This window comes from Argiope bruennichi, chromosome 7 (assembly GCF_947563725.1).
Source record: "Argiope bruennichi chromosome 7, qqArgBrue1.1, whole genome shotgun sequence".
NCBI lineage: Eukaryota > Metazoa > Arthropoda > Arachnida > Araneae > Araneidae > Argiope > Argiope bruennichi.
Window position 1 is genome coordinate 78,311,838 of NC_079157.1, and position 24,810 is coordinate 78,336,647.

Sequence of the window (24,810 nt, forward strand, 5' to 3'; positions counted from 1 at the left end):
ATTGAATGAGATCTTATCAAAAGAAAAAGGGCCGTATTCCATCAGAGATTTAACGACACGATTCTTTTCAATTTTATTTTTATCTGTCTCTCAAAAGCATCAGACGATTCTACTTAGGCTTTATTTAATTTTTACTGACTCGCTCTTTTTTTCTAAGTTAAGGCGATTTGCTGAAATATATGGTCGCTGATCGCGCGCCTTTCCCAGTGCAACTCTTTGGATTTTTAAAATTATCTCTTGAGGAAATAAATGTTGCATCGGAGAGTGGAAAAAAAGTACTAGTAATGAAGTTCATGAGATATTTTTAGATTTCAAAAATAACTCGAGAACTAAGTAAGAGGAGACACACTTTTCGGAATTGAATTTATGAAGGTGCTTTATTATACAGTTGTGATGAGAAGAAACGCTTTTTGGTCAAGTGGAACATTTGAACTTGGCTGAGTTGGCTCAACTTTTTTTAAAGCCGGTGAGGTCGATACGTGAAACGGTGGTTGATAAGAAGTTCCATGTTTCAGAAAAAATAGTTAAAATTGGTTATCATAACAGAGCAATATAAAAGTTGTATAATTTCATACTTATGCTTTGATATTTTTAGTATATTTTACCATCTATTTCATACGAACACAAAATTTTAAATTTTCATACAGACAATGCATTTCAATTACAGCTATCAAAAACTTTAGAAGGGGGTGCTAGTTATTTCTTTCTGCGTTCATAAAAGTCAGGCATTTCAACATACGTTCAACAGCCTCTTTATACTTTTCATTGTGTTTGAAATGATATTGCGTAAGTTTATTTATTACTGCGTAAGATTATTTATTTATTACTGCGTAAGATTATTTATTCATCACTGCACAAGTTTATTTATTTATTTACGTAATATCGTCATGCTTTGTAACTAGCTGCCTTTGGCGACCAGCTGGCTCGCCGGAATACTGGTTGAGCTAAATTTCAATTAAATCTGTTGTGATACTCGATGTTTACTATTTCCTCAACAAAAATATTGTTGAGTTTCAAATTTTGACAGAGAAGAAAGCCGTGTTATTTTAATAGCCTTATATCTGTTAAGTATATTAACGCCGCTAATAGAATCGAATCCCATTGCATCATAATGTCATTAAAAACGTAATTCTACTTGTAATTCATTTATTAATTACACGTTGTACTTCACAGCATTGTAATATCACTTTTTATTTCTCCCAAGTCAGATAATGAGCATTCTGTTTTAGCATTTAATAGGTAAAGACATTCACGCTATTAAATATCTGATGAAAGAATGAAAATTAATTTCATTGTAACAATCGAATGTATCTTTGAAAATAATGAGAACAAATTTTTAAATTTTCAAAAGTGAGGAATAATTCGCACAGCAGACAAATTGACATCATTAAAAAGGCAATTTTTCAAAGTTTATGTTTCAAAAATTGATATGTGCAATGATATTTTCGGAATTTATTGTGGGAAAAACCAAAATCTTGCTTAATTGTTGATGAATTAAAATTCCAATAAAAATCTCCAAAAAAAATCACACCAATATGTATATTTTTATCTTTTAAAATAAATTTGTGCCAAATTTAGTAGTTCTGGATCAAACGGTCTGGCTTACTAAGCATTAGCGTATACACACATTCGAGTTTATAATTAGTAAAGATATGCGCAAAATAATTGTGAAACTACTTTAAAAAAGATTCTATAAAAAAAATCGTCTGCAAATATAAAATCCATTTTTCCTAGTAAAATTTTCTACTAAGACTCATTAAATGCTTTGTTTTCTCTGCTGTCTGATAAGATGAGATTCCTGTTCCGGAAATTTGTCGTCCTATGGAGTTAGCTAGGAGTTTATAGAATTCTTGAGGTGTTTACTCATTATATATAATACTAGCTCCTTTTAGCGACCAGTTGGTTCGGCAGAATTTATGGTAGCGATTTCGATTAAGTATTTTGTATAATTTGGTCTTAATGGCTTCTTCAGCAAAATATTTTTAAATTTGACATTTTGATAGTCATATAGCTCATATTGTTTTAGAAGTCTTATATGGTTCTCTTCTTAAGCATTTATTTAATTTTGTGGATATAATCGGGTGTATATTTTTATACATCCGCTTTTATCATTGAAAATAGCATAAAAAATGAGCTTCTTTAAAAAAATTCTACATTGTATGATTCTAAACCTTACTGCAACTACAAAAAAAATTTTCAAAATATTTATTGAAAGCATACCTTATTCATATACCTATTCAGGATGGAAAAATAAGTCGAATTTCCTTATCTTGATATCAAGAATGGAAAAAAGTCAGGTTGAAATATTAATAGCAGCAAAGAAAATGATTTGAGTTTCATTTCAAGAATCTTGAATGAAGTCAACAATAAAAGATCTTGTAATGATTGCTCAAAATATTTTTTTAAATAGATTTAAAAATACTTACCTTACGATCAACAAAAAAAAAATGAAATAATTAAAAAGATATTTTTTTAAATTTTAAAATGATATAAAAATCATTTTTATGCTATAGTACTTTCGGAAGTTATAGAGGGAAAATGCCAAAATTCAGATTAATTTTTAACAAATTAAAATTTTAACTAAATTTTTGGAAAAAAAAAAGTAGCTCCGAAATATACATTCCCATCCTTGAAGGCATGATTATTTTAAATCAAAGGATTGATAGAGCACCAACACACGCACATTTATCTGTATTATTAGTAGGCCTAACGAGTTGCGCATTATTCCCTAATCTTTACATAATACGTAGGATATATCAGTAATACATCTTTATATATTTAGTCACATAATTAGGTAATGCATTTAAGTCTGCGACTCAATATTTTAATAGGCAGCAGAATATGTCTTATTTTATGGCCCATTGGCCATAAAATAAGACAGATAACGCTTTTGGAACTTATAAGCAAAATTTCTAAATTGCTAAGGGCAATTATCACGCACTTTAGTGGTGTAATTCTCTCTCAAAAATAGCAAAACCACTTGGGGCCATTCATTCAATGATGAAAAGCTACCCCAAAATAATTCTCACCGCACACAAGAGGCTGTAAAAGCCCTGACTTCACCCATAAAAATGATTCTTCTACCAGACATCATAAAAAACGATATTTTTGTTCGATAGTGGCAGCAGACGAGAAACTTCTTCGAATTTTTCCTCTTCAACGGTAATGGAGCATGCAGGGCAAACAGGCACCCACATAGAAAAGAAATCGCGCCGAAGGACGTCGACTGCACGTTCCAAGGTTGAGCGATTTCCTGCACATTTGGATTATCTTTCGATTTAATTAGGTTAAAAGATGAAACGGAGTTGGCTACATTGTTGGAAGAATAATCAAAGTGAAATGCGGGTGAAATAAGAGAATGGCGGCTTTCTTTTGATGTGACCGAATCTCTACACTTCAAACTTATACAACTCAAGTGAAATTCGATTTTAAGTTACCTTCTTTCATTTTTCCTAGTATATGAAAAATAAAAATATAAATAGCTGTAACAGTAAAAAAATTTTATGATTTTGAGAAATCTGTAAGTTTTACGCCTTAATGATCCCTTCCCTTAAAAAATGGAATTATATCTGTCTTACTATCCGCTTGATAACCGACGATTAATCGTTGGTATGGTATCAATACATGAGCACTAGAACATCGAATGTCTAATTTGAACGAAATTTTCACACCTATTCAAATAAAAATTTGACCCATATTCCATTGCGTTTTTTGATTAATATGCTTCGCGTTTTCGAATACATGCGAAATACAGACCGATAAACAATCAACCTTTCGACAGATTTAGATTAAAATTAGATTAAAATATACATTTTAGATGCTAAACCTGTGTGCCAAATTTTATCTCACTAGCTTTTTGCGTTTTGTTGTTATCGAGTTCATTTGTATTAAAACAGCAAGATAGATGTATTTTCTCGGAACGGATTTTGCTCATAATTTGATAAACATTTACAAATTTGATTCAAAGTCTGTATACCAAATTTCATCTGTTTAGCTGAGCGTTAGTGTTCATAGACAACTAACCATAATTCCAAAAAATGTGTTTTTCGGACTCATGGAGTGGAATGGAAAAGTCGAAATTTTGCACGATTACAATGTTTTCTCTTTGCATTCGAGAGAGTAAAAGAAATTAAGTATTTCAAATAGATGTTGAGTTTAATTATATAATTTAGATTAGTAAATAAATCGTTTTTTAATATTGATTGCCATATTTTAAAAATATTATATTGATATCTATTATAATTTTATAATAAATTTCTACTATAAAATTAGTAATTTTATTTTTAGCATTTCTTAGCAATCGTTGTTACTTAAAACGCTAATAACATAAAATTGCAAATGTCTTTTTCTTGTATTCATGAGAAAAAGTGTATTTCACGCATCAAAACATTTCAATAAAAAGATGAAATAGGAAGATAATTTCAAAAAAAAAAAACTGTTCAGATAGAATGATGTGAAAGAATTCAAATATTTGGAATATTTATAACACGACGCATCAACGAGTAAAACTCTGCGAACTGTTTTATTCTTGGAAATGTGATTCAGAAAATATTTGATGGATGTTTTGAGGCAGGTAAAAAGCAAGAGTTTTCTGAAATGTTGATTCTCATTCGTCGCTTTCGCAAAATAAATTTTCTATCCTCTTCTACTTTTGAAACTTTCGCCATTTATATTCTTTTTTTTTTCTGTTTTTTGGTAGAGGAACACAAAAATGCATACACAAGAAAAAATATGGAGTTCGTGATATTTGACTTCTAAATGGCTTAAAATTTCTTTTCAGATGTGATTGATGTGAAAATAAAAATATACTTACAGTTCTGTAGCCCGCAAAAGGAAACTCAAAACTATTTGGCAGAATTCTTTTGTGAATTATCTAATAATACAATTATACATACAATTTAGTAATTTAATTATAAATTATTTTAAAGCAAAGCTGTTTACATTATGGTGGCTAACATTTTAATATCTTTTTTGCCACTTTTATCTTAGGAAAAGTAATTAAATAGCATCATTCGAGTTAGTGTTTTAATTCATTTTACTATGCTCTTTTTCAATAAAATTTAAAGAAATTTGTCATTAAATAATTCCGAACTTCAAAGCTCGATGCCTCTTTAACCACATATAGGAAATGCTGCATAAAATAATTGATTATAAATTAACTTGCTATTAAAATTATGAAGATGCTATCATTTGTACAGAACTGTCCATGTTCTATAAATCGCTGCTATACTGCAGCATAAATACTGCAATAATAAACATAAGATAAATAATAAAAACACATGTTAATATTTTCAAGGATTTCAATTTAAAAATAAAATCGAGTATTTTTAACTGAATTAAAAAAACAAGCGGATGAGAAAATTTATAAATAAAAAACAACGAAAGGAGGATTGAAAATAATAAACACGAACATTTCGTTATGGCATACCGAACTGAAGTAGAATATTAACAAGCTACATAAAAGCAACACGCATTTCTCTAACAATGAATATTAATATGCCATTCAAGTATTATATGGCTTATTTGATTCCAAGCTGCTTTAGGCACAATGGCTATATTTAATTTAAATAAAATTGTTTATGCAGCACTCGATGTTTACAATTTTCTTAGAAAGCATTTCTAACCTTCCAGCGGTCGTGTCTTCTGTACTAATGAGAAAATTCGCGCATATTTCCTAAATGCGATAATATAAAATATAAATTTTTAAAGGGTTGATTATAAAAGTTAGGTTGCAATTGATTAAACCTGATATAATTGAGTGTTTTACTTGATTACACTTCTTTGAAGCCTACTTATCTTTTTAATGCTTTTAGTTTTGCTTCTATTTGAAAAAAAGTGAGGTGCAATTTGCTCAACGCATTCTTTCATAAAAATGCGTTTTATTTATCAGTTTTCTTAGATAATTCCTTCTCAGTAACTTTGCTTTATTGTTTGTCTAATTAATAATAACGGGACTATTGATTGCAACTGCATTATTTTTAAAACAATTAATTTTTTTAAAAAAACAAAGAAAAGCACAGAAAACTTCACGTCACCGTTCATACTATCTCTGAAAACAAATAGCAGATTTGAAGGGTTCTAATAACACCTCGAATTTCAAATATTGAATAACATTTCGTCGAAGAAAGTTGCAAAAATATCTTTTATAAATTCAACAAGAATATATCGAATTTTCGTAGGTCTCTGTAGTAAAAAGATATAAAATGACATGTATTTCTAGTATGTCTCTCGCATACGCGCATTCGCTGAAAGATTAGGCAACTAATTGTGATACATATTAAAGTCGTGTTATTTTAAATTGTTCTTCTCAATTAAAACATTAAACATATGATAATTTATGACCTAATAACTGCTCTAATATATTTGTACTTGAACTTTTTAAAAAAATTTCAAACCCAATGCAGTCATAATCAATTAAAACCGCAACTAAACGGGTAACATGGTATCTTCAGGCTAATGTAGCTTCACCTTTCGATTGCTCATGTATATTATGCTGAATCTTTCTTCTTAAGCTTTCAACAATGATAAAAAAAATCAAAAGATTAAATATTTAATGAAAAAATAAAAACAGTTTAAGTTTCATTACAATAATCAAATCTGTTGTTAAAAGTAATTAAAAAAATATTATTTTTTAAAAAATTGGGATGATTTAAGAACAAATTGATCAACAATCAATTTGGATCACCGAAAAAAAATTGGGGGGGGGGATTTTAAAACAATGTAAAAATTATTTCGGCATTAATATTTTCGGAACTTATCTCTAATTATTCAAAACTTAATTTTAAAATAATATTTTTTTTAATCTCTGCCTGGAGCACATTTCCAACCTCCAAAGTATGTTTATGCTATATTTACTCTAAGTCTGATCTGTCCTACAGAGGAACAACAACCACATATATTCACACACATTCTCTTTAATCATTACTATAGTAAATATAGGTATAAAGAAATATACTGTTGAAGATTCTTGGCTCTCTTGCGGATTCAGAGAACAATGATAGAAACTTCAAATGATTCTGCTAAGGATGAACTTAATTTGAATGGCGCAACTGCATTTTTGCTTTCGTATATTTAATGGCTGTATATCGTATATTTATAGGTTTATAATATCGTATATTTAATGGCTGCTGTATTAGAATTTTTAAAAATTTTTATATATGCATGCTTACTTTACTTTACATATTTATTTTGCTTTTTTTTTTGTAAATATATCTTTATCATCATCTTTTTTTCCGAGACAAATACACAAATTAATCGAATTCATAAGGAAATTTTGGAAATAATGTTACGCAGAATTTCTACGAAATTCATTGATTGGTTATAGAACACATTAAGATCTTACTTTGAAGCAATAGCATAATTATATTAAAATTAACCTCATTATTTTGATCGTGATCAGATGCCGAGCTGAAGCGACATTCTCTACCCATGTTTCCACATCATGCCATTAAGAGAACGTTGCGATAATAACAGATTTTATTTCTATTAAATCTGAAAATTTTACAGATCTTTATTCAAGAATCGTGTCGAATCATAAACTCTTACAACCCCAAATAGAGATTTTTGTTCAATTTTAATATTTGTCATCATTATAAAATTATAATAAATTCCAGACTCTTTACTTACTGTCTATGGGCTCACATGGTTCCGACCAGTTTGGATCACTGTTCTTCTTAAACAATTTTTTTCTCAGAACATTTAGAGTTTCTTTATCCAAAATGAATTTCTTCGCATTGCTAGAAATCTAGAAAGAAAAAAAATATTGTTATTCTGTTTGAAAAAAAATGTTTAATAGACGCAATTCGAGAGTAAATAGAAATTAGACTAAAAAAGTTGAAGGAAGTATATTTGTTTATATTACAAAAAAATCCCATAAAATTATTTAGTTTTCTTTTATTATGCTGCGGGACAAAATGGTCACAAGGGATATGTTATGAAAAGTATGTAGCTATAATTTAACTAAATCTCAAAAATCTATAACTTATTATGGTATTTGTAATAACAAAGTGCAACAATAACAAATCGCAATTTATCAACATGTAAATTCGAGTTTCAGAGCAAGAAACAATAACAAATTACAAAATAAAGAATTCATGAACAAGAATAAGAATAAATAAATATTAGAGACAATCAATAATTCTTTAAAACTCATGAATTTAAAACTAAATAAACAAAAATTTCTTTGTCATACTTATAAGATTAATTCAAATTTTTTTGCAATTTTTTAACAGTAAATAAAAATGTGTAATGATTATTCATTACTTAAAGGTTACTGCAATATCATAAATTGACAAGCAGGTGATGAAAGCGATCGCAGGTGATATTCTTACAGTTATTTAATCAGCTGTTTTTAACGACATCCTGACAGCTGAGAAGAAATGAAGGTCGTTAGTATAGCTCATAGTGAAATGTGTTTTTGTTCTTTCGTAACGTCAAATGTATCTCTAACTATTCAAGTATAGGAATCGAGACTCTAAGTCACATGAAACTTTTGGATGTGCTCCAGTAGCTCTGAAGAGTAACTGGAAACGAATCTTAGTCTCATTTATAATTTTTTTTTTAATAATGTATTTTGCATAATGAGAATTTCTTCATTTTATTAGTTATGGTGTTAATTGTATGAAGGAAAAGTAATCATAAAATGGTTTAAGATTCTTTATCTCGTGGGGAATATAAAAAAATTTCTTAATAATTGATTATTTTAATTGCTTTAGATTATAAAAAAATATTTTGATAAAATAATTATTTACTTCTTCTACCAGCATGTCAGTATCTGAAGTGTCCCGAGTTAATGTTTAAAAATAGTCTAAAGGAAATTCGAGCCTCTAGTTCGAAGTATCGTAACATGAGAACATTTTAGACTTGATCTACCTTTATTATATTTTTGAAATTTTATAGTAATTATATAACAGCGTATATACAAAACATGTTGAAATAAGATTTTTTAAAAAAAGATAATAACGCTGAAATAGGCGAGAGTATAACTCAAATCTCTAAAACAATAAAAAAATGGTAAAATATATTTAAAAAATGTTTTTAATAATAACTTTTTTTAAGAATTTGATTTTATTAATTAATATTATTAATAAAATTAATTTTTAATTATTACTGATTATTTATTAGAAAAAAATAGTGTATGGAAATATGAGTAACATTGAGTTTTTTCTTTAAATTTTGGAGTGGTATATAGTATATATGGCTTTTATGTATAATATGTTCTGAAGTTATTGAGAAAAAAATGTAAATTTTTAATTAAAAATCTAATTAAAGTTTTGAACCATTTTCTTAGCAAGCACTAATTTCCAAAGAGTAGCTATCATTCAAATTTGATATAATCTATGTCTAACGAGCATTTGGAAGATTTTTTTAATCATACATGTCGCAATTTATAGATAATATACCAGCCTATGAATAATATCATGTTAAAAGTTCTTATCAGTATATCAATTGATTTTATTTCTCAGAGCGAGTCAAAGAGAAATGTGTGAAATTTTTGCTTTAAAGAAATAAAGAAATAGAAGCAGCGAAAATTCATGCGCATTTATTACAGAAATGAATCATAGATTGAATATTAAAAAAATGGTAAAATTTGCTTATTATTCCAGTTTCGTATACTCTTATTTTTTCCTTTCTTTTTACGCCGATTTTTTTTTTCTTACTTTTTATGTGAAATTTTATATTAATGAATTTCTAGAAAAGACAGAATTACTTTTCTTTCAAAATTAAGTGAATCTAACTTAATTATGTTAGGTATGAAGCATGTTTATATCTCTTTATTATTCAATATCTATTATAAAAGATGCGCAGAAGAAAGGAAAGGGTATTATTTACAAGATACAATTACAAGAAAAAAGTTAACATCAAATTCCGTCTATGAGAATGTTTTTTATGCGTGAGAAGTGTGTTGTCTTAGGCAACTTTAGTCACAGGCGTTGCTATTTTGTACTGTGAAAGTTCAGTGAACCTTATTTCTTTGAAAATGCATTGTATTTATCGATTAATGCAAAACTGAATTTACTGCGTTTGAAATATTTAATATAAACGTCATTTTAGATAATTTAGAACTGATATTATCTTTACTCATTTAAAAGATAATATTTCATCGACATTACTCAGTATAACTCGATAAGTAGAATTATTGGTAATTTAGCTTCGTTAAAATTATTACAAAGATTTTAACTTTTTGTACATGAATTCAAGCTATTTTATTTTATATATCCAAAGACTTTTCTTTACTTATTTCTTAGTTACGAGAAATATACATAAGAAAGTAGATGTAATCATTCTAAAAATAAGAGTAAATTACTTTAAAATCTATTTTGGTGCACAGATTTAACAAAGACAGCTATTAACTTTGGAACCAAATCTGTCAAGAGGTTGATCATCTGTCGGTTTATATTATTATAAGCTTATAAAAGCGATAACTTAAAAAAAACAATAGTTTAAATATATAAAATTTGGATATGATTTTGAGATTACATTTGTAATTCTATGACAAATTGGGGTTTCAGTCTGTTGAAAAAGACGTTTCTAAAATGCAAATTCCATTTTCGGATACTATTTACTTTAAACCAGGGATAAATATGGAAAAAAATTGCCAAAGATCATACAATAGATTCAATAAAGTTTCTTTAATTCATACCAAAGATCAATATTTCATAACTATTTGTACACTAATACCTCATACGACACAAGGACCACAATTTTATGTAAAAGGAAGGAGGTAACACTTTTATTAGAAAGTATGAGAGTTTCGGGGAGACTATTTTCTTTGGTTAAAATTACTCCTGACCTAATTAAGCGATCTTAATGTTCGATAATTCATTGCATAGCTTCTTTAATATCTATAATTATTGTATTAAAACTTATCCTCTCAGGTTAATAGCCTTTTATTTAAAGGCGAAAAATCAATGTCACAATTTCCCTTCTCCGATATCGGGGAGCAAATATAATGCCCTATTTTAGAAGTTAATATTTGATTATGCAAGCTAATATGTATTTACAAGATACGCACAAAACTTCTTTGCCTTGAAAATCCAGGTGTCTTCGCAATGGCCCTGCACATGATAAAGAAGATATGGATTTAGAATACCAATGTTAAGTTCCCAGATTTCTGTTATTGTTGTTATTACTAGAAAGAAAATGTTTACCAAATAACTCAATCGCATCCAACAATATTATCTCTACTATTACCGCATCACAATATCATGTCTATTCACTACTGAAAAACAAACATTTTAGAATACAGATTTACATTTTTTTATACTGAAAACATAATTTTTTCTGTTAGTACTTTAATATTTTCCATAAGTATTGATTTTTCCACATAATTATTATATCTTAGTTCAGATATAATTTTTACCAAAAAAATCTTTTATTTACTACTGAAATCTTGACAATTTATCAATGTCGAGATAATCCTATTTCCCTTGACCATTTTACCAGCGACCTTTTTAATCTGCTCAGTTTAAAATAGAAAGAACTTAGAATAGAAATACGAAAAGAAGAATATCGAATAGATAAATTTAGAAAAATATATAATTTAGAACGGAAATCAAAGGCGATAACTGTGCAATTTTGGATAAAAGTGTGTCAAAACTAATAAACCCACAGGCGTTATTTGGCAGTAAGAGGCCACAGGCGCAAAATTCTTTTGAGACGTTTCTCCCAACCCAGTGTCTTAAATCACTGCCCGTTTAGAACTTTAAGTAGACTCGATTTTTAAATTTCTCTAAGATTCAAGACATGAGGCGAGAGCCTCTAGCAACTGTGCGAAAAACCACCAATATGGAAACCGAAATTAAAAACAGAAACCAAAGCATTGCTATGTTCAACGTTCTTCTGATATTTTATTTTAATTTCCTAATTGGAACGATTTTTTTTATTTTTAAGATAAACGATTTTAATATTTTTAGCAAGATACTATAACTACACTGAAAATGTATTGATTTAGCCAAATTTTACCAAAAAAATTAACACGCAAGTGTTAAAAAAAATTATGTAACGAGTTAGAATAGGGAATTAATAAATGTTTTGTATTTTATTATTATTATTTTTTGTGTGGAGAGGGGAAAATATGTTACTTTTATTGGCAACATTTGTTATTTAAAAAAAAAACTGTTTTAGATTTTTATTTTATTTAACACCAGTAGATAGCAAACAGATTTCATTCTTCCGTTTAATTTATCAATCCAGGGACATATTTGTGGTTTCGAGGCAATCATTGCCATTTACTGCAGCTCATTACTTCTACTGAATCACTCGCTAATAAAATTAACATTTCTCTGCTGATTTTATGATTCTCGAAATTGTTTACGACATGAATCTAACCGCAATAAGGAAAGAATCGTCAAGGTATTTCCATCAACTCCGTTTCAACAGTAAAAAAAAAATTAATTAAAAGAAACTCTTGTTATTCTGCATTTTGAATTCCTGAAATGATGTGTTTGCTAAGGTCTACAGAATTTCTACATTTTGCTAGATTTCAATAAATAAATCTAATCTTTTTACGAATCATCATTAGCATTCATTTAATAGACAATATGATTGCGACAGATTTTTCTAGTTGAAACTTTAACTAATAGTATCATATTTAAGAATAATTTAAAATGATAGAAATAAGTCCCATGTATTGTTGATACAACTGAAATCGTTTTTTTTTTTTGTGACGGATATTATGTATGACTACCCATCTTATGATATAAATTTAATTAATGCCTAGATAGAAATATTTAAAGCGATAGGAGATTTGCTATAAATTATCAATTTTACTATCAGTTTCATCAGTTTCATAAAGATATTTGAAAATCAGTAGTGTAGCGAGGATGAGCGGAAGGCTGGATTTCCTTTTTGCATGCTAGGCAACTAACTGCCTTGCTCTCTGGGCTGAAACGGGCCATAGGCAGTCGATTAAAAAATGTTGAAAAATACAAATTCCATGAATTATAAAATATTAAGATTACATTTCATGTTTACATTGAATTGTTGGAATAAATATCAAATAAAAATAATTATTAACTTGTAGTATAATATTAATAATTTAATAGCTGTTATTAAATTCCACTGGCTAAGTCCGGTAAAATAATAAGTTTTACAGTTATATTTGTTTGAATTTTATTATTTCCTTATAATATATCATAATAACTGAATGCTTATATTGTTAATAAAGTAATTAATTAGCAATTAGAGTTAAATTTTTAATATTTTTATCTCTTTAATCATTTTTTTCTATCACATGTATATTAAAAATATAAAGAGAATATATCATTAAAGCCTACAATAAAAATTAAAATAAAATAAATCATTAACATACACATTGATTAGATTAAATTAAATTAAATTAAAGTTTTGATGAAACGTGAAACTAAATTGACTGGCTGTTAAAAGAGGGATCGTAATTTGCGTCGCCTGGGTCAGCAAAATGTCTGCATCTGTCTACAGCTCCTTGACCCCATCATTTACTCTTTCCACAACTAATTATTCGACTACAGAAACCATTTATTTAAAACAACAACCATGAAACGAATAAGATCACCAAAATTTACTTCTAAATCCTTTTTATTTTCAGCTTATTATTAAAAACAGCTGACTTAAGCAAAGGAAAAAAAAGAAAAATCGAAATTGCATTTGCTTTTGCCTTCTTTTAACAATTACAGCGCCATCTAGTGAAATAAAAGTGAGTTAAAAGTAATGACCTAACGTTGATTAAAATTTTTATTTCATTTTCTAAATTTCAAGTAATTTTGCTGTTTTCTGTAATTATACATTTAAAATAGAAAATCAAAAAGCCATTAAAGTATATCAAATAAAAAAATTCTAAAATATTTTGAAGAGTTAGGCAGATTTCGCACTTTTATGTAAACCGAATTTGTTTGGTTATCTTTAGAACTTTAAAATATCTACTATTTTTATGATTGATTTTTTAGACTCATGGAAACATAGTTAATGTCATCAAAATGACTCGTAAGAATAAACTAAATGCTACTGGAGCAGCTTTGAAATACACTAAGAATCAAGATTAAGCTTCAAACCACCTTCACTATTATTCGACATATTCACTAAACTAATTATTGGCAATTCTCATTTATATCAAATAAATAAGATTGCTATATAAATTTATACATAAATGGTTACTCTTAGTTACAGAAAGTTACAATATGTCGAGACGTTGCTACATAATTTGAATGCCGTAGAATATCGTGAAAATATCGCTACATTGCTGTTGGGCATTTTGTGCTAATAAGAGCAAAATCGTGATTTTATATTTTTACTAATTAGCGGTTCGCTCATGATATTAATAATATTAATTATGTCAGTCAACTTTGATGAACTATTTACTCTAAATGAAAGTATTATTTTAAATTATATTTTTCTGTTTATCATAGAACATTGAATTAATTAGCTGTGCATACAAATTGGCGAAATTAATTGAAGAAATCGGCCCAGTTATTGAACTTATTTCTGAGTAAAGGTTTTATTTAACAATGTCTTTGGAAAATGGTGGGTAGAGAGCGCATAAATGACCATTAATGACGGTTCTAAACGTCATGAACTTTCAAAAGGAATAAAAATCGATAAAACGATCGGTACGATTATTGGAACTGCGAGAGAGGGAAGGCTCTATCTTGAATTTTCTTTCAAAACATAATTCTATAAGGAATTAATATTTTTCCGATTTCTGTCTATAATCGAGGATGATGGGAGAAAGCAAAAATTAGAGACCATTGATAATATATCTAGGGGCCATGACATTTCATATGAAATAAAAATTGATGACATCCGAACAATGGCTGGCGGACTGGTTCTTTGATTTACTTTATGCCCTAAATTTTCCTAATTTTTGGGAAATCTCTAGCCCAAAATTTTTATTTTTGATTCATTAAAGAAGTATTACGTTATATGATTGAAGAAATCAGGTTCCAAGAAAACAAACAACGTGAATAATTAATTTTCAAAATAATTTATACATATAATTTATATTTCGATATATTATCAAGATAAAGTGTAATATCAAATTAAATTAATTAGAAATAAAATCATATGATCCTTTTCCACCAAGCGTCCAATTGCTAGATACTTTGATGCACCTCTAAGAGGGAAGGTTTTAAATTCTTTATTGCTTGCCCAAGCATTTTTGCAGATACTAAAGTTCGTTTACTTTAAACTATCGTGTTGTCATAAGATGAAATAACGTATTAGTGCTTCCTTTAATAACCGTTAATTTAAATAACATAATTAATGCACCGTTTAAACAAAGAAAGAAAAAGTCAGAAACCTTGTGCATACCAAGGCACAGAACATTTCTCTAGAGAGATCCCTGCTGTGTTGCGTAACACATTCCCAAGCAATTCCATGAAGACACTCGTCGAGAAAGGATTCGAAAGTGGATATCTCCTTTTCCTGCAAAATGGTAAAAAATTCTTTATATTGCTTTACACCCATAAAATATTTTTCGTTATTTAATCATTATAATACATAAATTCTAAAAAATTGCTTTTTATTCTTTGCATCCATAGATTGTTTATAACTATTAAATAATCATTCTTTAAAAGATTTAAAATTGCTTTTTATTCTTTCATTCTAGCAGAATATTTCTTGCTATTAAATAATTATACCATATCAACTTGTAAAAAAAAGTTACATTTTACTTATCTGCACTTACAAAAAATTCTTGATATTAAATGTATCGTATCAACTTAACAGTTGTATCATATTAATAGAACAGCTTAATGGCAGCAACCATATGGTGTATTTTCAACTTAACATGAGATAAATAAAAATAAAATTATCAAAAGAAAATTTAAATTTATCTTTTGATTGTCTGATTTCGAAGGAAGGGGCAGTTTATTTGGAAATCAATTAGATTATTGTATTTGTACTTCCTTCGGATAATTTTAAAAATGTATCATAAAGGGAAATCCACGATTGGAAAGTGACAATCATATCAAATATATTCTTTGCAAATTTGGCATATAGTAAAAAAAAAAAAAAAAAAAAAAAAAAAAGATGGCACTCTTGAGTAACGCATGTGTCAAAATGAAAGATGCTTTCAATATTTTAATAAGATTTTTACTTAAAAATTAATCACATTTTTAATATTTTTTTCTTATTAAATTTACTGTATATTTTTGTACAAAATCCATTACATCACATTAAAATTCACAAAATAAAATTTCCAGTAAAACCGATTATACTTCCACGCAATTATTTTCTCTAATTTTACTATTTTTTTTTTTTTAATGTTACTAAAAATATTTTTAAATCAATGCTTTATATTGCTTCGGTTGCTGAATTTATATTCTTTTTTGTTTAAATATATTAAATAGTTTTTGCTTGCACGTTAATGTTGGTAAATAATTAAGAAAAAAAAATTAAAAATAAAGTAATGATAGACGAATCCAAAAACATTATCATGATGCTTCGTTCCGAAACAAAGTTTCGAATCTTCCTTGTATTCTTTTATTAGAAATATTTCTCATTATACTTGAATACATTTTTTTAAGAACCATTTCTAAAATAACGATTATTATAAGATATTCTTATATATTCTATTTTTTACAACTCTTACATAACTTGTCCATTTCTATATATTTCGTCGGCTATTTAACCAGTTTTATAAGATTCGTTTACATAATTTGAAATAATTGGTTTTGTAATCCTAAAGAATTCATTCCGGCCCTATTTTGGGCCGGAATGAATTCTTTAGGATTACAAAACCAAGATTTGCCATAAAATTTATCATAATTTTTTATGAAAATATCACAAACTAAAAAGTAGTTATATCACAGGCTTCTTTTTTGAGATTTAGATTTAAAGCAAGCAAGAATAGACAGACTGATAAACTGTAATTAGTTTTAAAAAAATGTGGTCCAAAATTCTTGCAATTTTTATATGATGTAATTTTTATACGATACAATTTTGATGGCAAAGCCACATGCCAAATTGGATTATGATATTCGATGCATATAGACAGACTGATTCATCCAAAATTCGACAGAGGCATATAATTTTGACCAGAGAAACCACCACCTGTTCTTGGATAATCTTTCATAATTTCGTAGACATATAACAGAAGATAAAAAATGATAAATAATGCCAAAGTTTTTTTAAAAAATTTCATTTTAAAATGTCAAATTATCAATACTTTTTAATGTAATAAAAATTTATAAATTGTTTTAAAGAATGAATTAAAAAAAAGCTGGTTAAGCAAATTTCTCTCTTAATATGAACAGGTTCTCTTTTTTTTTTTTTTTTCTTTTTTTTTTTGAGAATTTTTGACATTTTCCATTTGGTAATTACAATGTTTACTACTTCTGGTCCTCAAGCTAAAGATCTATTTTTCGAAATGAGAAAAGGTCTAAAAAATAAAATCTTTCGATAAAATTTTTTATGATTGCAATACTTTTAATCCTATATTTTGAATAATAGAAATTAAATATAAGAAAAATTGAATTTGGTTGTAAAGTGTTTAATATTACTTATGTATTTCTGTAAATACCAACAACTATCTACATAAAGCAATATCATATAGGTACATGATAGCAATTGAGATTTACGAATACCACGCTCAATATTTCAATTCAGAATTTCTTTACACTGAATTTTCTTAGAACTATCTCTAAATTTGAGATGTAATGTGCATTAATTAAACCATCAATCATGCATGTAAACAAAAATTTCTAAAAATTCCGAAATTATTTATAAAAATTGAACAATACGTCGTCGATGTTCAACTGATAAATTGATATCTTAAGATTTGTATGTATTTAATATTACACAACATTTGAGACAGTTAAAGAATGAATGAATTACAGATACCTTAGAATGAAAGGTCATTTATTTAAAACAAACATGCAAAAAGAAATAATTTTTTTAGATATTTTTTATATGAATTACATACACCTTAGAATGAAAGATTGTTTATTCAAAACAAATATACAAAAAGAAGTAAAGTTTTTGCTTTTAATAATTTTTTTTTATATTTCGAAAAAAAAATTTCTTCTGATTAAAAAAAAATATATACAAAAAAAACGTATACTTACTGTATTCCTTCAAGTAGCAAATAACAGGAAAAATAGATTTATTATCCAATGTTTTTTCAGAATATATAATTATAATGATACTTGTATTTTAGATTTAAAATATTATAAACTTCTAATATAAAATAACAAAGCAGTGAATTATAATTTTGGCTAATATATAATAAACATACAATAAAAATATTCGGACAAAGAAATAATAGAATACATAAATAAGTCGTAAGAATTATTCTACATTCCGTTGATACAACTAGATGGAAAAAGAATGGATTCCTAAAAGCCAAGAATGTTGCCAGATGCAAACGATAAATTTAATTACTTATTTGCAAACGATTTCAGTACAAGATTTTTTAACGAATTTTCTACCGACAATTATTCATTTGATTTTTTTTTTTTTTTTTTTTTTTTTTTTTGCGAGCAATCATAGCGACTTGGTAGCATTGGATTAGATATTATTTTGTCTTTAGTTAAGTCTTTCATTTAATCATAATCCGCTTGCTCATTAATTTAACATTCTATGAGATCAATAAATTTAAAAAATAAAATACCGTTATAATTCTAATTCTAAATCTCTGACTGCGCCTTATATAAAAGCGAGAATTCCTTACTTCAATGTAGTTTCACAAGATATAGTTGCTGGTAGTAGTAGTACACGCAGCTATAATTTTAGTAATAAAATAATATGCCAAATTTCATTCATTCTAAGCCGTTGCATTTTTCATTTATCGTGTTTTATATGCATGACAATGTACAGATCGACAATAGTCAGTCATTTGATGGATTTGTTTCAAAATTTAATAAGGATCTAAATTTTAAACATAAAACTGTTTATCAAATTTACTTAATTTGTTATGTTTTTGCATTATTGCATTAACGTGCATAAAAAAGCCCAATTACCGAAATTTGAGTTATTTTGCTTATATGCATGTGAAAATATAGACTGACAACACCGTTTCGGATTGATACTGATTTACACTTTAGATGTTAAATCTGTGCGCCACATTTTTTTCATCTAATTCCTTATATTTAGTGGTTATCATGTTCTCCTGTATTCTGTTAGTAGGATAGTTACCGATTTCACTCAAAATTTGATAGAGACCTACAAATCTGATATAAAAACTATATACCAAATTTCATGCGTCTAGCTCAAAGCATTTTTTTTTAGATATTGTGTTCACAGGTAGATAGAGTCACAAACAGACAGACATATATAATTCCAAAAAGGGCTTTTTCGAATTCGTGGAGATTCGTTTAGAATTCGAGATCAAATTTTTATGACATTTACAATTCTCTTTGTATGCTATCAGATTTTTAATTTTTATTATTAAGCGCAGCTTTAACTAATACTTTAACAAATAAAACCAATGGTTATTTTTTTAGCATTCGGTATTTTGAAATATGTTAAAATATATTATGTGGTGTTTAATAATATGTTATGCTTTTTTTTTCAATATTTGAATATCTAGACTGGAATTCATTCTCTAAATTGTATACTTTGATATAACTTCGCTTAGGAGATTACGACAGATGAAATCAAGTCATACGAAATCAAGACAAACAGATCAAGCGTAAAACATAACCACGCTATGATGTTTTGGACTCGAAGATCAATTCTTCTTCAACTTTTCCTCTAAAAGTTAAGATAATTTCAACATGAGATAATTCTCAGAAATTGTTTAAGAATCGAAAAGCATAAGTAACCTTAAATATTGCTCAAAATAATTTCTGAAAAACACCTGATTAAAAAAAACAATGCATTTCTTTTTTTTATATAAAATGTAAATATTTATCTTTATATACGGAGATTATTTACCTCGGAATTTCAGGCGACTTTTCTATTAAAGGTTGTGCCAGTGTTTCTATAGGTGGTTGCACTAGAGGAACTGTAACAGGCGGTACTATAATAGGAGGAGATACCTAGAAAGAAATAAAGGAGTATTTTTATTTGGTTAAAACTAAAGGAAAAGAAATTCTTTAAGGTTGCATTACTTTTTTAAAAAAAACTATAAATCAGCTTTAAATCCGAAACTTTCTCATATACTCTCCAATAAAAGTGTTGCAACCTTGTGAAAGTAAACTGTGGATTTATATAAACCTCACCATTGCTCAAGTTTTTATTTTCAGAGTAGCGCTCATGAAAGTTTGTGCATCGTTATAAAGAGAAGAAAACCAGGTAAACATCCTTGGACGCTTTTTTGTCAACCGATTTGAAATCAAAATTTGACATACAACCACAATCTTAGAAACCGAATAGACCAAATACCAGCTATCTAAATTGCTACTTTTTGATATGCATGAAAATGAACAAATTGATGGATTAATGGATTTGACTTAAAGTTTAATAAGGTTCTACATTTTAAATGCTAAAACTGCGCGCCAAATTTTATTCATCTAAATCACTGCCTTTTTGAGTTATCGTCTTTGCATGCTTACACAAATACAGACCGACAGACAGTCAACACTATCGGATTTGGTTTAAAATTTCATACGAATCTACGTTTCGGATTAAATCTGTGAAGTAGATATAATCCATCTGGCATTTTACTCTTGGAAGTTACTTATCGTAGTCAACTGTATTTGGACAGTCAGATAGACAGACTTCCATAAAATACATTTCGTTAAGAATTTGCGATAAATCTTCATATATAGTGTTAAATTTATATTCTAAATTTCATTCTTTTAATTTAAATCTTTTTAATTATCGTATTCACAGATAGAAAAACATAATCCAAAAATGTGTTTTTCGTATTCCGAAAGGTATGAAACGTTCCGAGTTCGAATTTTTTGAAGATAACAGTAGGTACTTTGAATATTACAAGAAATGTGAAAAAAATTCTCCAAGTATTATGTATGTATTTGCTATAAAATAATATTTCGTTATGCCCTTTTATTTAACTTGGTCTACTTCGTGTTTGAAGATGCTAAATAACAATTAATTTTTCATTCACTTCTTGATATGCAATTTTTTTTTTTTTAAATTTTTCGCAATTGTATGTTTTCGATGACAGTACACAATTTTAATGTCTTCTGTATTTAATTATCAATTCATTGATTAATTAAATTTTGATTCCATACGAGTGGTGTCATCTAGTAACGAAATGAAAAAAAAATTGATATCAAGATTACCTATTATTAATTTTACCAAATTATCAAAAAACTAAAAAATGCATAGCAGTTTTTTAAAAAAATTATTTTTTGGTACATTTATAAAATTCTATTTCTAAGAACCGTTTTTATTATCAAGTAAAAAAAAAGAAGAATCTGACTTCATAGAAAATTTACTTTTGAATTTTAAACAGTAGCGTGGCAACAGGCGTGTTAGGGAGGCTACATAGATGTTCTCCCCATAGGGCTATATTATCATTTGGACTATATATCTTGGATTTTGGACAATATTTTCCTAAACGATTATGACTTCAATCGGTGTTCTCTACCTCTCTTCCAAGATTAGACGCGGAGTTGAGAAACACCCTGTATATGTTTTACTGGGGATGAAAAAGTGAAATATATTGTAAAAGAAATTTTAATATAAGCTATTCTACCTCTTTCTTCTTCTTTTCCCTTTCTTCCCTTGGTTTTATGAAATTTAATTCCCGCCCAACAAAATACGGACACGGATGAGTCTCTCCGATGTCTGGAAGCAATTTGGGAGGTTCCACGGGTCTGCTCTCTCCATCCGCCGACGTCGGCAGATCATTCCTGGAAGCAGAAAAAGACGTTTGACACGCTGAGAAATATGAACAGAACAATATAGGAAAGTTTCTCCCCGAAATTTTCTCGTATACTCTGTAATAAAGGTCCTATTTCTTTTCCCCTGCATAAAATTTTGGAATTTGGGTAAAGTTGCAAATGCCTTACATGACATTGATGTACAATAGTTACTAATTATAGGCCTTTGGAGTATATCTAGCATTTTTATTGAATCTAATATGCGAATATGGATTTTGGACGACTTTATTCAGGCCGATTGAAACCAAGGAACTACAATTGTAGTTATAAGATGAACATACTGAATTTCATTGATTTCAATCACTTACATGTGTGCGAAAATATAGACCGACTGACAGTCAAATCTTTGATAGATTAGATTCAAAATTTATAATAATCTCTATTTAAACTCTGAACCTGACTTATTAAAATTCATCTGACTTCCTCTTTACGTTTTGCAGTTATCGAATTATCAGTCTGTATTTGAACAACAGGCCAGACAGATTTTCTATGAATAACTTTTGCTCAAAATGTGATAGAAATTTATAAATTTAGTGTAAATTTCATAAATCAAAATTCATATATCTAGCTAAAAACGTTTTTGAATTATCCTATTCAAGGACAGACATAATGTCAAAAATATTTTTCGAATTCAGACTGATCTAAAACGTAAAAATTCGTCAAAATCTGACGTTCGAATTTTTTGACGATTACAATAATTCATCTTTGTATATTTCATCTACGAGTAAATAAAGAATTGTCAACTTCTTTCAGTTATATTTTGTGAATTGACGTCAGCAAATCACTGGCATAATTAACTCTTTAGGCTTAACAAGAAATATAGGTCAAATAAATTTAGTGTTTTATTTGTGTTAGTGTTAGTGTTATTTTCTATATATTATGAAATAAATAAATAATGTGGCTTCTGATATCTTGAAAATCGGAGTACTAATTTCGAATGGAAAACAAATTGCAACTAAATTTTTAAGAAAAGAATTTTTTCAAAATAATAATTATGTTTTTAATTTAATTATTCTATTTTAATTATTGTAATATTATGCCAATAATAATTGGATTAAGTCATACAAAAAAGTAATTTTTTTAATATATTTTTCAGGTATGTCAGTATGTTTTTAAAAATTTTAATTTTAAGCTTATAATCATTCTGAATATTTTTAAGTATATTTTTAAGTATATTTTAAGTATATCTGATTATTATTATCATTTCAATTTTTCATATTACTTTTGGATTAAATTATATATTAACATTTGATGGCATTTCATATAGAATCATCGTTATTGTAATTAATCTAATATTAATGTACTAAAAATTAGAAAATATTTTTTAAATCAAAATCTAGAAGTCAAAACAAAGCAATAATAATGCCCAAATTGTAGAAGTTAAATTTGTATCGCATTTATAAAAGATTTTTGGTTTTAATGAATGTTTAGTAATTATATTTCATTTGATACTCATTATGGCTAAATTTCTTTTTATATTCGGTATGACTAAATTTTCTTCTTTAGCCTGTCACTTTTCATTTTTATCTTCAAATTTTTGACAAAGAATATTTTCTGTCTTGTTTATTACAGCTATAAAAGCATGCTTTAAAAAAATCATTTTTTTAAGTTCAATTTGTGATGTCTTTTCAAATTCATCTATATCTATATCTATATCTATACTTATAATAAAGCTCAATGTGTGTGTGTGTGTGTGTTGGCGCTCTACAGGCCAGGTCATTTGACATACAGCTATCAAATTTGGTACATGTATACCTTAGAGGTCGGGAATGTGCACCTGGGGTCCCTTTTTTTTGAAATTTTAATTAGAATTTTAATTATTAATTAAAAACTAACTTTTCCGCCAAAAAAATCTTCCATTTTCCCCACCGCCAAATGAGTAAGGCTTAAGTTTTTTTCTCTCCCAACAGTAATGAGGCTAGGGTTAACATTTTTCGGAGGATTATTTCAAACGATTCTGTTTATTTTCTTAATGTTTTATGCATTTAAAATTAAACATTGTTAATTAATCCATGTTTCACATTCATTCTGAAGTACTTTTGAATTAAAATAACACAGAATAAAGGAAATTAAAAATGTATAATCTGCATAGCGTTACCCCTACTGGCGTAGAAAAATTCACGCACTTGCGTTAACGTAACTGGCGAAGAAAATTCACGCATGCGCATTGTTTTCTGACTGTTGACATGGCAACCAGCGGATGGTTTAAATTATTTTTAGGTTAGTTGCATGCTTTTTTAAGTAAATTGTATTTATGTTAGTTATATATTTTTTGTATATGCTTATAGTTTTAAGTACATCGTTTTTTAAGTAGTTTTTTTTAACCTATTTTCAATGATTTAAATTATTTTTAGGTTAATTGTATGCTTTTGCAATTAAATTGTATTTATGTTAGTTATATACTTTTTTGTATATGCTTATAGTTTTAAGTACATCGTTTTTTAAGTATTTTTTAAAACCTGTTTTCGACCGATTATTTTAAACGATTCATTTTATTTTTTTAGTGTTTGATGCATTTAAAATTAAACATTGTTAATGAATCGATCTGTTCATGATGAATCCGAGAAATTTTTGTTGACAAATTCTTGAGATATTACATAAATTAAGAAAGATATTCCTTAGTGCCCATAAAGTCGAAACGCTCAGTGACTCTATTATCAGTAATCATAGTATTAAAAAAATGCTTTGTTTCAGTAAAAAATATTATTATATTAATTGCAGATTAATCATTTACACTTTAATTTAAAGCATAATTTCTACGAGGGGTAACAGAAAATTAGAGAGATACATATCAGGCTATGACTGAAGGCCCTTATAATATTATGAGTGAATTATATGACTATCAAAATTTGAAATTTTAAAATATTTTGCCGAAGAATCTATTAAAGTTGGAATTGCGTAAAATATTTAATGGTACGACCGGAGTTTAACCTCCTGCTTGGAGCAATTTTTAAAAATCGCCAACAACGACCTTGCGAAATGTTCAAAAGCAAAGGAGCAGATGTTCAATTATAGTGCATAATAAAGATTGCCAGCTTTGGAG

General features: G+C 27.5%; 1 protein-coding gene across 1 annotated transcript in view; it reads right to left on the reverse strand.

Moving 5' to 3' along the window:
- The window catches only part of LOC129975441 (uncharacterized), a 51,510-nt gene that overhangs the window by 24,544 nt on the left and 2,156 nt on the right, over nucleotides 1-24,810 (reverse strand). Inside the window, exons 2-6 of the mRNA XM_056088503.1 lie at nucleotides 21,581-21,737; nucleotides 19,852-19,955; nucleotides 18,042-18,048; nucleotides 15,286-15,399; nucleotides 7,627-7,744 (exon numbers count right to left, since the gene is read on the reverse strand). Of these exons, the coding sequence (XP_055944478.1) occupies nucleotides 7,627-7,744; nucleotides 15,286-15,399; nucleotides 18,042-18,048; nucleotides 19,852-19,955; nucleotides 21,581-21,737 (500 nt within the window). The remainder of the gene's footprint in view (nucleotides 1-7,626; nucleotides 7,745-15,285; nucleotides 15,400-18,041; nucleotides 18,049-19,851; nucleotides 19,956-21,580; nucleotides 21,738-24,810) is intronic.